The following is a 15,653-nucleotide window of genomic DNA, read 5'->3' as shown; positions in this document are numbered from 1 at the left end:
AGACATTAGGAAGAATTTTCTAACAGTCAGAGCAGTTCCTCAGTGAAACAGGCTTCTTCGGGAGGTGGTAAGCGCTCCTTTCTTGGAGGGTTTTAAGAAGAGGCTAGATGGCCATCTGTCAGCAGTGCTGATTCTATGACCTTAGGCCAATCATGAGAGGGAGGGAATCTTGGCCATCTTCTGGGCATGGAGTAGGGGTCGCTGGGGGTTTGGGGGGGGGGAGATAGTTGTGAATGTCCTGCCTTGTGCAGGGGGTTGGACTAGATAACCCTGGTGGTCCCTTCCAGTTCTATGATTCTATAACACATCTTTGGAAGCTAGTCTTTGAGCACTAACGTCCCGCACTGCCTTCATGAAATATGCACATTCTTAAGCCGAACCGTTGAGAACAGCACTCTGGCGAGGTTTGCAAGCTCAGCAGGGTTCCTCTGAGCTGGTTCTTGGAAAGGGAAGAAGGCTTGAGTAGTGCAGAGGTTCTGCAGAGGTGGCTGTTTGGGTTCTCTGCTGCAGGGCTGTTCTCCTCTCCCTCCTTGCCCCCCGCCCCCCAGAGCGGGTGCTGCCTCTTTGGGCTGGCTGGCTCTCTGTTCTTCCAGCGTTCAGCCGCTGCACCGGGAAATCGGCTTCAATTACTTCTTCCATGCGCTTTGACAAGGACGATCAGTCGTGAGGAAGTTTGACATTCCTGTCCGTCCAGAGAGATTTCAGTTAGGCTTTTCAGCGTCCCTTGCCCTCAGTGTTCGCCTTGGCGTTGTCATCTCGAGAGCTCTGTGCACGTCTGTCCTGTTCGCTTTATTGATGCCTTTCTAACAAAGTAAATGGTGCCTCTTTTTTCACAGCAGCCAAATATTAAGCAGAAGTTTGTGGCTCTGTTGAAGAGGTTCAAAGTGTCCGATGAGGTAGGTATGATAATATTCCTCGCCAAGGTTCTGGTAAATGAAATTCCTGCTCGTTTTGCGAAACGCTGGCTTTAATAAACGGGTGCTGCGTTACAGTACGATTGATACGAAGTGCAGCTGGCAGTTCTGGATCTTTCGAGCGGTTTTGCTTTGGGTAGCTGTGGGATTCTTGGCATGTGTGGTAGGATGGGCTGGAGCAGAGGGGGTGGGATGGGGAAAGACCCAGGTTACACCACCCCTCAGTAGCAGACAGGACTCCCTTCCCCGTGGCCTACAGTTTAAGGATTAGTTTGTGGCTGCAAGCAGGCGAGATATGGCCTGCAGTTTTATTGATAAGAATGTGTCTGTTCCCATATCAGAAACAATACAGGCACACCTCGTTTTATTGCACTTCGCTTTATTGCGCTCCCAGATATTGCATTTTCGAGAAGTGTATCGGTGCCATTTTTCCAACACATGTGCTCACATCAAGTCTCTGTGTCACATTTTGGTAATTCTTGCAATATTTCAAACTTTTTCATTGTTATTATAGTACATTTTTTAGACATAATGCTATTTCACACTTAGTAGACTACAGTATAGTGTAAACATAACTTTTGTACGCACTGGGAAACCAAAAAAATTAGCGTGACTCACTTTATTGTGGCGGTCTGGAACCGAACCCACAATATCTCTGAGGTATGCTTTTATGCACCTCTGCAACTGGGGGGTCTCAGCCGCTGGTATTTTCCAGGGGAAGCTAAGCTTAGCTGACCTAATAATGATGAGGACATGAAGGTGGTTGCTTGGCAAACCGGACCCTCTTCCAAACGCTGCACAGTTCAGTCCAGCCGCACAAAATATATGAACTAAAATGTCTGTCTAAGCAGTAAAGGACACAGATAGGAAGCCAGGCGATTGGGAAGGCGAGGGCTCTGAGCACCCTGATTGCTAAGCCTTTTTCAAACAGGTTGGCTTTGGTTTGGAGCATGTTTCCAGGGAGCAGATCCGGGAAGTGGAGGAGGACCTGGACGAGCTCTATGACAGCCTGGAAATGTACAATCCCAGTGACAGCGGCCCGGAGATGGAGGACACGGAGAGCATCCTCAGCACGCCAAAGCCGAAGCTCAAGTAAGCGCGGGGGGGAGCGGCCAGCCCAGCCCCCATCAGGCAGAGTCGGGAGGTTTCCCTCTTCGCAACCAGAGGTGGCTGCAGTCTGAAACAGGGCTGGCCTGAGGATACTATGAGGCTGGTGCCGTGCCTTAGATACGGAAGAATTTTGAACCCCGCGCTGACTGCACCCCTTTGTCCAGCCAGTCTGCATTCAGGCCTTTGGGCAGCTACGCTGTGGCTTCTTCCTCACTCCTCTGGGCTCAGCAGAACATACAGCTGCCTTAGGGGTACAGGCTGCTGTGTTGCTGCAGGCCTCAGGTGAGGAAGGAGAACCCTGTGGGTAAGCTTCCAACCTCCAGGTGGTGGCTAGGGAATTCCTTTTATTACAACCATCTTGCACTGTTACATTTGATCTCCAGGCAACAGAGATCAGTTCACCTGGAGAAGAATGGTTGCTGGAAGAATGGAGGGTGGACTCTATGGCATTGTACCCCACTGAAGTCCCTCCCCTCCTTAAACCCCTCCCTCCCCAGGCTCCACCCCCAAAATGTCCAGGTATTTCCCAACCTGGAGCTGGCAACCCTAGTGATGGAAACTTGCTCTGCGTCTTGAACCCTCATTTCTTCAAGCTCACTTCTGCCACCCCAGCAGCCAGAAGCTTTATAATGAAAAACGTCAAGGTTAGCAAATTGCAAACTCTGTGGCCAACGTGTGTGTGTGTGAGAGAGAGAGAGAGACAGAGGGAGAGAGCCTGTCGACACGGCACAGCATGGATCCAGCGTTGTTCATACTACTTTAGGAATCGTGTTCGTGATAGAGTTCCTCATGATCTTACCTTGAACTTCCTTCTGCGTTCTACGTACGTGGCATTTTTGTGGTTGCGTGGAATGAGCAGACCCATGCCCAAAACAAGTTGTACGAAAGAGCAAAGCCGAGCTCGCCCTAACGGGGGAACGTCTTCCTCTGGAACGTTCCAGGGATGCAAATTCCCTTCCAGCGGCATCTTCCCCTGTAAACGCCAGCCCATCCGGGCTCTCTCCACTCGGCCATCAGCCCAGGCTTCCCGTTGCACAGATTGTCACACTGGTTTTTTGGGCAAGGGGGGGGAGGGACGGAGGATAGAACGCATTAGGCCAGCTTATCTCCAGGTTCTGGGCCTGGCAGTTCTCCCCCCACCCCCACCCCCGCCTTCACTGTTACGTTTTAGCGATTAGCTTTTAAACAGAAGCTTAATCTCGGCGGCTGGGATCGTGTTACAAGTACTGACAGTTGTACCCAAGGCAATCATCTCGGCTGCAGCCTGCCCAGCTTGCCGGAGAGCCGTTCTAGCTTTTGTTTATCCTACGGATAATTGAAGCCGTACAAATCTCCCCCCTCTTTATCTCTTCCCCCTCCACCCCCAACAATGGGCACTTGCAAAGTCAGCTGAAGGCTTGTCAGGTCAGCCGAGCAAGAAGACTCCCTTTGGGAGGTGGTGGGGAATCCTGGCTTTGGGTCAGGTCAGAACTGGGAATCCATTTTGGGTCTGAGGGCCATATATTTCAGGTTAGAAGAAAAAGAAGAGTTGGTTTTTATATTCTGACTTTCTCTACCACTGGCTTACAATCCCCTTCCCTTCCCCTCCCCACAACAGACACCCTGTGAGGTAGGTGGGGCTGAGAGAGTGTGACTAGCCCAAGGTCACCCAGCTGGCTTCATGGGGAGGTGTGGGGAAACAAATCCAGTTCACCAGATTAGTGTCCACTGCTCATGTGGACAAGTGGGGAATCAAACCCGGTTCTCCAGATCAGACTCCACCGCTCCAAACCACCATTCTTAATCACTACATCATTACCTACTGAGCTGTGCAGCAACACCCCCCCCCAAAAAAAAAGCACATGAGCACTTACAGGCTGTTTCCACAGGAATGTTTTGGTCCACCTCTGCTTCCTTGCTGCAGCTTTTTCCAGGAGCAGTCCCCATGATGTCATTCTTGATGTGGAAGCAGCTGTAGTCTCCACTTTATAAACTGTATATTGTTAGAGGGTTGTGCATAGAATACACTTTCACACGTTAGCATTCTCAGAGCCATCATGCTGTCATTTGTGTAGCGTATACGTTATATCAGCACAGGTTTGTCCTTTGTATTGATTCTCCATGTGGAAGCTGCCATAGTCTCCACTTTATAAACTGTGGCATCCCGTTTCCCCCCTGAGAGGTGAAGGAAGTGAATGTATGGGGAAACAGTAGGGTTGCCAGCTCCAGGTTGGGAAATACCTGGACGTTTTGGGGATGGAGCCTGGGGAGGGCGGGGTTTGGGGAGGGGGAGGGACTTCAAGGCAGTATAATGCCTTAGAGTCCACCTTCCAAAGTCTCTGTTTTCTCCAGGGGAACTGATCACTGTTGCCTGGAGTTCAGTTGTAATAGCAGGAGATCTCCAGCCACCACTTGGAGGTTGGCACCTAGGGTTGCCAGCTGCAGGTTGGGAAATACCTGGAGATTTTGGGGGTGGAGCCTGGGAAGGAGAGGTTTGGGGAGGGACTTCAATGCAGTACAATGCCATAGAGTCCACCTTCCAAAGCAGCCAGTTTCTCCAGGGGAACTGATCCCTGTCTCCTGGAGATCAGTTGTAATAGCGGGAGATCTCCAGCCACCACTGGGAGGTTGGCAACCCCAGGGAACATCCTCCCCCCACATACATGCTCACTCTTAGCAGCAGCACAGTGGCTTTCTCGCAGTCGCCTGGGGAAAAACATTCTTGCTGGTGTGAAGAGGACCCCGCTTGGCCCCAGCAACAGGGCACACCCATCCATTTCCCCTGCTTGTGGTGTCCCTCCCATCACCTCAGGAAACCCCGTTCACATCCTTTTCAAACCTTGATTCCTGGGCGGTGGTCCTTCTTGGGTCGAATCTGAGCTGGATGAAAAGCTGGGTGGAATCATATTAAGAAGAGTCACGAACAAGGTTGCCAACCTCCGCGTGGGAGCCAGAGATCTCCTGGAATTACAGCACCTCCAGACTACTCAGGTCCATTCCCCTGGAGAAAATGGCAACTTTGGAAGGTGGAGTCTGTGGCAATATACCCCGCTCTTCCCAGGCTCCACCCTCAAATCTCCAGGAATTTTTCAACCTAGACTTGGTGACCCTAAAGGGCCATACAGGAAGAAGAAGAAGAAGAAGAAGAGTTGGTTTTAATGCCCTGCTTTTCTCTACCGAAAGGAGTCTCAAAGTGGCTAACAATCATTTTTCCTTCCCCTCCCCACAACAGGCACCCTGTGAGGTAGGTGGGGCTGAGAGAGTTCGGAGAGGACTGTGACTGGCCCAAGGTCATCCAGCAGGCTTCATGCAGAGGAGTGGGGAATCTGAACCCCGTTCTTCGGATTACAATCTGCCGCTCTTAACGGCTATGCCACACTGGCTCTCATACAGATATGGGAATGAGGGCCTGATTTACCTGACTCTCTTCCAGGCTGTTCCAGGACTTCAAAGTGTACACAGTCCCAGTTTACTTCCTTTTCATGCCCCAGTTTCCTCTCTGATAGAATCATAGAGTTGGAAGGGACCACCAGGGTCTCCTGAAGGGCGCATCTGCCTTGGGAAGGAGGAGCTTGTTTTTTTCTTTTATCTGATGTCACTCGAATGGGGAGTTCGAAGGGGCTGAGGCTTCTTGCCATAGTATTCCCACACACTAATACCAGAAGTAAAATTTCAGCCTTTCAAAGGGAGTAAACAATAGGATAGATCTCCTGTGGAAGAAAGCCGCTGATGGACAGTGGAAGTCCTTGTAAGGGGAGAAATGTTGTTTTGGTCCCAATTTCTCTCCCCCTCTCCCCTCCCTGTCATTAATCTTCCCAAGAACCTTGGTCCCCTGCTCCCCCCCTCCCCCTGATGGTACTGCTTTCTTCCCTCCCAGGCCTTTCTTTGAAGGAATGTCGCAGTCAAGCTCCCAGACTGAAATCGGAAGCCTTAACAGCAAAGGGAGCCTTGGCAAAGATGCCACCAGCCCGGTAAGTAACACAAAGAAGAGCCTGTTTCCAGGAACAAGCCAGAATTCTTGCTATCTGTGCAGCGTCCCTCCCTCGGTTGGGTTTCTGTGTTTTTACTGAAATGTTTTATATATTATTTTAAATGCTGTTTTCATGTTCAAATGTTTTAATGTTCATCGCCTTGGGGGAGCCCTAATCATGTGAAAAGGTAGCATTAAGGTGTTTTAAATAAATAAAATAATTTGATTAAGTGCTGTCAAGTCACAAACGACCACTGGTGACCCCTCATGGGGTTTTCAAGGCAAGAGGTGAGCCGAGGCGATTTGCCTTCTCCGGGTAGCAGCCTCAGTGGTCTCCCATCCAAGTACTGACCGCTGTTGACCCTGCTTAGCTCCCAAGCTCTGATAAACCTGGGCTAGTCTGGGCTATTCAGGCTGCCTCTGTCCTGCATTAAATAATATTTGCCCCTTTCTTACTTTGTGTCTGCAGACTCCTGCAGACTTTAGCTACATCTGTTACTGCACTTGCTTGCATTCACCAATGCTTGAACACGAGGTGGGTGTGGGCAGGGCAGAACTGACTGGGTATAAGGGCAGCACGCTGGTTACCCAGTACTTTGTTTTTTTTTATATTTGTTTTTATGTCAGGCTGCTATCTCGGTTTCGTTATTGCCTCTGTCTCTGCGCTGTATTGTCTGGCCCCCAAGGTCGCATACCTAGGCCTGGGAACTCAGCTCCTGGGAAACTGTACTCAGCCTATGCTTGTAATCTCCCGCCTTTTCTGCCTTATATTATCTCCCAGCTAGTGAGTCTCTCATAGCTGTCATTTTATTCGTTTGCACTGTATGCCTATTTGACCAGTAAAAGCCATCTGTTTGGACTCTATATGACTTTGTGGTGATTTCTGGTTCTGTGGGCCAAGGGCTGACATTATGACAGCTATCTCTTCACCATTCTACTAGCCAGGCTGGAGCCCAGGGGGGTTCGCCTGCCACTTGGATGGGAGCTGTGCAGCTCTCCAGGTGATCTACTACCCTGGAGCCCTTCTCTGAGGATCCTACTCTGTTACAAGACTTAATCGCTGAACTTTTCCGGACGACCCGAGAGGTTTTCCGCTTGAGGGGACTGGTACAGGAACAGTGGCAATCTCTTACAGGAACTCTCTGGATGTTAACGTCGGAGGATACTGATACTCGCTTAGATCTTCAAGACTTGGATCAATTACTGGACGATGCCCGGTTGGCAACTGAGGATTTACAAATATTAACTGGGCTTTTGGATAATCTTATTTCTCGAGAAACTCTTTCTACCATGGCGGGAGCCCCGCCGGAGGGTTTTTCCCTGATCCCGGATGCAGCCAGCTGTCAGGCTGAGGCCAAGCGAGTCGCTATTAGCACCGCTCTTCTCCTTGTGGAATGTACAAAGGACACCCCGGTAGCCACCTTGGCTCAAGTTTTGACCTCGACTTTTGGAGCCGAGGCACCCGCACTGGCGGTTCGAGTACAACCTCTGCTGGGCGGGGAACCCGACCCCATACTCTCACTCCTGGAGACAGAACTTTTGCCGCGCATTACGGCAGAGACTGCCCTAAGACTTGAGAACGCCAAAGTTCTTGCGGATCAGCAAGCCACAGAAGCGGCTAAGGTCGCAAGAGAGAGAGAAGCTGCGGAAGCAGCCAGGGCGGCTGCAGCAAGGATTAGGGATCGGGCGAACGTGGACACGCGCCCCAAGGACAATGTACAAGGGCTATCAGGTCTGTCTTTTTCCCCGGCGTTTGTCCCGTCGCGCGCGACCCAACGCGCACGCCGTTTGGCTGACCGACGTCGAGACTCAGGAGAGTCTGAAGACGAGGATCTATATGGGGATAGCTCTCAATGGGCCACAAGCTTCCGGACCAGTAAACCTCATCTTACTGGTGGCCCAAGTGAGGAGGTTCATCTCTTACGAGCCCAGAATCGGGAGCTCTCCGACCGTGTTGATCAACTCCAGGAACTAATGGAACGTATGCTTCAGGAGAACAGGCAATTACAACAAACCCTGATAGCTCAGAGACAGCCCGTTCCGATACCGGGTCAGGGGGTACCCGTACAGCCACCCGCTAATGTGCCTGCTCCACCCTTGCCTCCTGGAGCTCCTGTTATTCCTCTGCCCGGACCACCCGTGCAACCACCCGCTAATGTGCCTGCTCCACCCTTGCCTCCTGGAGCTCCTGTTGTTCCTCCGCCCGGACCACCCGTGCAACCGGGCCAACCTGCGCCCGGCCCTTGGAAGCAACTCAAATTGAGGACTACGTATGACGGATCTCTCGAGACTTTGCCTTGTTTCTTGCATCAAGTGGACAGTTATATGCGAGAACAAGGACAACTTTTCCCCACGGAAGATAGCCGGGTGCGTTACGTAGCTTCCCTTCTGACAGGTAAAGCGGCTGACTGGATGGTCCTCCAGTTTGACACCCGCTCTCGTGCTATTCGTTCCCTCAACAACTTCATGACTGCCCTGAGAAGGAGGTTTGAGGACCCCTTCCTGGGGGAAAGAGCCAAAACGGAACTCTTACAATTAAAACAAGGCTCTGCTACAGTTCGAGAATTTGCCGATGAATTTCAACGACTGGCAAGTAAAATTGTAGGTTGGCCCGAGACCACCCTGATCCATCATTTCAGGGAAGCCTTGCATCCTGACATTCTGAACTGGTCTTACATGCGGGGCGATCCCGATACCCTCGAAGACTGGATCCTATTAGCCGAGGAAGTGGAAAGCCGCCGACGCTTTATTTCTCTCGTTCGTCAAAAGCACAAGGAAAAAGGCACCCAAAAGCCTCAACCCAAGGCACCACTGCTCGTCCCACGAAATCCCCCACGTCCCCCCCAGGAACGTGAAGCCCGATTTCAGAGGGGTGCCTGTCTTACTTGCGGAGAAATGGGCCACTTTGCAGCCGTTTGCCCGCGCCGCCAGGAATTATTTCGTCCCAGCACGACAACCCGCGCCCGAGGTCGTCCACCACGCAGAGGCACCGCGGCCACCCGCAGCGCAGCTCCGGGAAGACCCACACCCTCTGCACTCCATGCCGGGGACCCAGCCTCCCTGCCTACTACCAACGACCCCGCCGGGTCTCGGATTACAAGTGCCCCATTGGGGGACAACTTTCCCTCTTCGGATGAGGAAAATCCTTGGATTTCTCCAGCCTTAAACCTGGAATCTCCCCTCGACTTGTCAAAAAACGGCTCCGGTCTGTGGTGAATGGAGCGTCTCCACAGACCTCTCAGGATCTTCCTATCAAACCGAATGCTCCTACCAAAATCAAAGAAGTGGACTCCACCGTCTACATGGATGCAGTTTTACAACACCTTAACGGTGGTCCACAACTCCCCGTCAAAGCACTAATTGACTCCGGTTGCTGTCGTACTCTCATAAGCGAAGCCACTTTTGCTGCACTCAGAGCCGACTCTGAGGCTTTACCCGCCCCCGTCCAATTTGCCCAAATGGACGGAAGCCATTTCCAGGGGGGTCCAGTTGATCACCGCACCATAGGGGTGGCAATGGGAATTGGTTCCCACTGGGAACAAATAGACTTCACTATAGCCCCTATCCGATTTGAAGTGGTCTTGGGAATTAACTGGATTAAAGGACATAGTCCCAGTATTGATTGGGAAACAAACACTATCTCCTTCGCTAGTCCCACCTGCGACCAGCATCGGCAGAACTTTGCTCTGCTATATCCGCCCGTTCCAGCATTAACCTCTACTGCCCCAGCACCACCGGTTCTACCTGCTGTATACCGGGACTTTGAAGATGTCTTCGACCTTAGGGAATGTGATGCCTTACCCCCCCACCGGGCCTCAGACTGTGCGATTGAAGTGGTAAAGGACTGCACATTAACCAAGAGTAAGATTTACCCTATGAGCGCTTCCGAGCGCACTGTCCTCCGGGACTTTTTGGACAAAAACCTCGCCAGAGGGTTCATTCGCCCTTCGAATGCCCCAAACTCGGCCCCCGCGTTTTTCGTCCGGAAAAAAGAGGGCGACCTTCGCCTGTGCATTGACTTCAGAAAGCTCAATGCGGTTACCCAGACCAACGCCTATCCTATCCCATTAATATCGGATATTTTGGGACAATTACAGGAAGGCCGTGTGTTCTCTAAATTAGACTTGGTGGAAGCTTACTACCGAGTCCGTATCCGCGAAGGGGATGAGCACCTCACTGCCTTCTCTAGCTGTTTCGGAATGTATGAATTCCTAGTGATGCCGTTCGGATTAAAAGGGGCCCCGGGGGTCTTCATGCAACTCATCAATGAAATCCTACATGACCTTCTATATCGTGGGGTGGTGGTCTATTTAGATGACATTCTCATTTATTCGAAAACTATAAACGAGCATGTGGCTCTGGTCTGGGAAGTTCTGCAACGCCTGCGTGACCATCAACTTTTCGCAAAACTAGCTAAGTGCGAATTTCATCAAAGCAAACTCACGTTTTTGGGATACATCATCTCCCACCAAGGTCTTCGCATGGACCCCGCCAAAGTCCAAGCCGTCCTCGATTGGACTCCCCCCACCAACCGTAAGCAAGTACAACAATTTCTGGGATTTGCAAACTTCTATCGGGGATTCATCCCTAACTTCGCCCAGGTGGCTCTACCCATTACGGACCTACTGAAAACTAAGGGAAAAGTAAGCTCGGCTGCCTTGCCCTCCGCAAAAATCCTATGGACTGAGCAATGCCAAGCCGCTTTTCTGGCCCTCAAACGCCTCTTCACTTCGGAGCCGGTGCTACGGCACCCAGACCCAAATCAAATGTTCATTGTGCAAGTCGATGCTTCTGATGTAGCCATGGGAGGGGCTCTCCTCCAGCAAGGACCGGATGGTCTTCTTCACCCTTGCGCTTACTTTTCAAAAAAATTTGCGCACGCTCAATTAAACTGGCCCATCTGGGAGAAAGAGGCCTCAGCAGTTCATCATGCACTGACTCTATGGCGACAATTCTTGGAAGGGTCTAAAGTCCCCTTTGAGGTTTGGACCGATCACAAAAATCTAGCTGCCCTCACGGGGTCCCATAAGCTATCGGCGAAACAACAACGGTGGGCGGAGTTCTTTGCTCAGTTCCGTTTCACCCTGAAGCACGTCCCTGGGAAGCAGAACGTTCTCGCGGATGCCCTCTCCCGTTTACCACAATATCCGGTAAAACTCGAGAGACCCACCAACTCTCTGTTCACCCCTATGCAACGTGGGGCCCTACCTATGCTGGCTGTGCAAACTCGATCCCAGCATCAGCACGCCTCACCCAACTTACAAGCTCCGCCAGCCCAACCGGCTGCCCAGCCGCCACCGCAACAGACCGGCGTTCCCGCCCTTCCTACCCCTCCAGCCGCCCAGCCGCCTGCAGTCTGCGCGCCGCCGCACGTAAGCACTAGCCCCATAACTGTTTCTAAGATCTCCATGGCCGACGGGGGGGCCCCCTCCAAAGTCCCCATCTCCGAGTCCTTTTTAAATGTCCTTCGGGACCAGTGCCTTTTAGAACGCTCCGCTCATACCCTACCCCCTGGTGTTTTGGAACAGGGAGGGTCCTGGTACAAGGACTCGAAATTGTATGTACCCAAAGCTCTCCGGAAGGACGTTTTACATTTAGCTCATGGAGCCAAAACAGCTGGGCACTTTGGGTTTCTGAAAACCCTTCACTTGTTGCGCAGACAGTTCTGGTGGGGGGGAATGCGTTCCGACATTGACTCCTTCATCCGCAGCTGTCCCGTTTGTGCCGCTGCGAAACGATCGCAGGGCAAACCCCCGGGACTGCTACAACTTCTTGAAACGCCCAGCAAACCTTGGGAAGTGATTGCTATGGACTTTATGACTGATCTCCCTCTCAGTGGGGGTAAAACTGTGTTGTGGGTTGTTACTGATTTGTTTTCTAAACAAATACATTTGATTCCATGCGCAGGGATCCCCTCTGCTCAGAAACTGGCCCGCCTCTTCGTGACGCATATCTTTCGTTTACATTCGTTTCCGCGTAAGATAATTTGTGACCGCGGAAGTGGTTTCGTTTCTAAGTTTTGGAAAGCTTTCCTCAAGTTGGTGGGAGTGGAACAAGGGTTGTCTAGTGCATACCATCCTCAAACTGATGGTCAAACTGAACGTGTCAATGCTGTACTTGAATGTTATTTACGCTGTTATGTTAACTACCACCAGGATGACTGGGTGGAACTGTTACCTTTAGCAGAATATGCCTACAATAATGCCATGCATCAATCCACAGGTTTTAGCCCATTTTTTGCTGTATATGGACAAGATTTCAGTCCTATTACTCCTGCAGATGATGTAGAGGGGGAGGGGAACCCCGACATTGCCTCCTGGGCACACGCCCTCCGTACCACTTGGCCCTGGCTCGTTAGCAACCTCGACCGAGCCAAGCGTAAATACAAAGCGCAAGCTGACAAACATCGCTCCCCCGGGGGTGATCTGCAAGTGGGTGCTTTGGTTTACCTTTCCACCAAAAATCTCCGTTCCACCCGTCCGTGCCATAAGCTCAGTGCTAAATACATTGGCCCTTTCCCCATCACCCGGGTCATAAACCCTGTCACGGTGGAACTGGCTCTCCCCAAGTCCTTGAGGCGTGTGCATCCTGTTTTCCACATTAGCCTCCTCAAACCCCATGTTGCTTCTCCACAGTGGCATCCGGATCCACCCCCTGCGCAACCCATCATGGTGGGGGGGGAGGAACACTTCGAAGTCTCCAAGATCCTTGACTCCCGTGTTCACCATGGCAACCTGCAGTATTTAGTCCGTTGGAAACATTTCCCCCCTGCCTATGACGAATGGGTGCGCGCACGGGATGTCTCCGCCCCCGACCTCGTCAACGCCTTTCACATTGCTTACCCGGATAAGCCAGCCCCCTTGCGAACTGGGAGGGGGCCTTGAGGGGAGCAGTATGTCAGGCTGCTATCTCGGTTTCGTTATTGCCTCTGTCTCTGCGCTGTATTGTCTGGCCCCCAAGGTCGCATACCTAGGCCTGGGAACTCAGCTCCTGGGAAACTGTACTCAGCCTATGCTTGTAATCTCCCGCCTTTTCTGCCTTATATTATCTCCCAGCTAGTGAGTCTCTCATAGCTGTCATTTTATTCGTTTGCACTGTATGCCTATTTGACCAGTAAAAGCCATCTGTTTGGACTCTATATGACTTTGTGGTGATTTCTGGTTCTGTGGGCCAAGGGCTGACATTTTATTGGTTTTCAGAGTACAGAAAAGAAAAAGGTAAAATAAAAATAAAATAAAAATAAATAAAAAAGGGAAAGAAAAAATAATAATTTTTATACAGTCAAAGGAGAATCCCGTTAATAAATAATATTCCATTTATCATCTCCAGTCTTTGCCTCTACCTACCCTTTAAGGAGATATTATACTTATCTAATATTCCATTAACAATAGAGGCTTATTGTCCCTTAATTAATCTCTACCAATTGGATTTCTATAGAGCCCTTCCTTCCTTCCCTTACCTAATTCAGTATTATTTGTTGTTACATTCATATCATCATCTTATCTATCATAGACTTGCTTTAATAATGTATCTTATTGTTGGAGTGTAATGCAAATTAACTGTCAATTTTATAATATTCATAGAATGGTTTCCATCTTTCTTGATGTTGGTCCGATGTGTTATCTTTCAGTGATTCTGTCAGTTTGTCCATCGATATATATTCATGAGATTTATCAATCCATGTTTGAATTTTTGGGAGATTGTTTGATTTCCAGACTGATGCCATTACCGCCCTTGCTGCTGCTACCAAATATTTTACCATATCCTGCTGGTCTTTATTCATCGTTTCGGGTGTTTTATTTAAAAGATACATCGGGGTCGTATTTTATGTTTATTCCCATAATCCCTTCCAGATTTACGTGTATTTTTTTCCAGAATTTTTGCATCAGCTCGCATGACCACCAGCAATGAAAGAATGTTCCCCTAATTTTTTGACATTTCCAACACAAACCCGTTGTCGTTTTATTCATATTTTGGATGTCACTTGGTGTTATATGCCAATTCTCATGGATGCTTCGGCATTTTAAGATTTCTTCAGAATTTAAGATTTCTCCAGAATAGTTGTTCCCATTCGTCTAACGTTATTGTCTCGTTGAAATTCTCCATCCACTTTATTTGACAAGTTTTAACTTGTTCTTGTTCTGTTTCATGAATTGTTAATAGTTTGTAAATTTTACCCAATAAATGTTCTTTTGCCTTGCAGATTAACTGATCAAATTCTGTTTTGGGCTTTAGTTTCCCCTGTACCATGCAGTCTTCCCTTAACCTTGATAATAATTGATGGTGCAGTAGCCATGATATCTGTGGGTAGAGAACTTGGATTTCTTGAAGGAATTTGAATGTTGCATCTTCATTTAGTAGGTCTCGGTATCTTATTGCCCCATATTTACTTCTTTCTTCTTTGGTTCTGTAAGCATTGAAGGGGGCCATCATTAACGAGGGAGAAGGACATCGTCTTTTTTAAAGTTTGCGCCATGTTTTTATCATATTTTCCAATATTACATGTCCCTTGATTTTATTCATATATTTCGTAGGGTCTTTCCCCCAAAGTAAATAGTGCGATCCGCATTGAAGTCAATACAATTCCAGTTTGACATTCCTGTCGTCTGGATGCAATATCCAGTCCTTAATTCGTACCAGCGTTGCCGCTTGATGGTATAACTTTAAATTAGGGAGTGATAGTCCTCCTCTTCTTACATCATCTTCCATAATTTTGATTTTTATTCTTGGTCATTTCCCCTCCCAGATGAACTTGTTGATCTTTCGTTGCCAGATAGTAAATATTCTCTCTCCGATTTCAATTGGGATCATTTGGAACATTAGGTTAAGCCGTGGAAGAATATTCATTTTTACGATGGCTATCCTGCCCTTCCATGATAATTTTAATTTAGACCATAAATTTATATTCTTTTCCATCTTATTCCAAACAGCTTCATAATTGTGTTTATAGATATCTTCATTCTTCTTTGGTATGATAATTCCTAAATACTTGATTGGCTTCGTTGATATTAGACATCCCGAGTGTTTCGCAATTATTGCTTCTTCTTCCTTGGTCATATGTTCTAAAAATATTTTGTCTTGGACCTATTGATTTTATAGCTGCGACTTGACGGCACTTTACACACACACACACAGCTCCCCGTATGTTTGTATATCAGTCATTAGCTTAATTAAGCCTTCTTGAGGTTGAGTAATTGTTAGCAAAACATCGTCCCCATAACTCCTTATTTTAAATTCTTCTTCATGAACTAGTAATCCAGATATATCTCGGTTTGCTCTTATTTTGTTCGCTAATATCTCCAGAGTTAGATTAAATAATAGAGGGGATAAAGGGCACCCTTGTCTTGTGCCCTTCTCGATCTTAATATTCCTAGTGAGTTTCCCGTTTATTAAAAGTTTAGCTTCTTGTTCATCATAAATGCTGGAGATCCACTTCATAAAATTGCCTTGACCGCATACACTATATGTTGCCTGAACAATAAAGTCCCAGGAAATATTGTCGAACTCTTTTTCAGCGTCGAGAAAAATAAAGGCACATTTTTGCTTAGTTTGCTTGACCACTTCTCTTGCATTAATCAGAAAACGTATATTGTCGCTCATATATCGTTTTGGCAGAAAGCCAGTTTGATCTGAGTTTATTAGTTTATCGATACGGGTGAGCAGTCGTGCGATTATTGAAG

General features: G+C 48.9%; 1 protein-coding gene across 2 annotated transcripts in view; it reads left to right on the top strand.

The window, feature by feature from the left end:
- Nucleotides 1-15,653, top strand: part of PACS1 (phosphofurin acidic cluster sorting protein 1) — a 119,065-nt gene that overhangs the window by 72,602 nt on the left and 30,810 nt on the right. Inside the window, exons 8-10 of one of the 2 annotated variants that reach the window (XM_056852403.1) lie at nt 837-896; nt 1,846-2,006; nt 5,881-5,974. In XM_056852403.1, coding sequence (XP_056708381.1) covers nt 837-896; nt 1,846-2,006; nt 5,881-5,974 — 315 coding nt within the window. The remainder of the gene's footprint in view (nt 1-836; nt 897-1,845; nt 2,007-5,880; nt 5,975-15,653) is intronic. The other variant, XM_056852404.1, reaches the window with a different exon arrangement.

Source organism: Euleptes europaea, chromosome 7, assembly GCF_029931775.1.
Source record: "Euleptes europaea isolate rEulEur1 chromosome 7, rEulEur1.hap1, whole genome shotgun sequence".
NCBI lineage: Eukaryota > Metazoa > Chordata > Lepidosauria > Squamata > Sphaerodactylidae > Euleptes > Euleptes europaea.
This window is presented reverse-complemented; position numbering and strand designations above follow the sequence as displayed.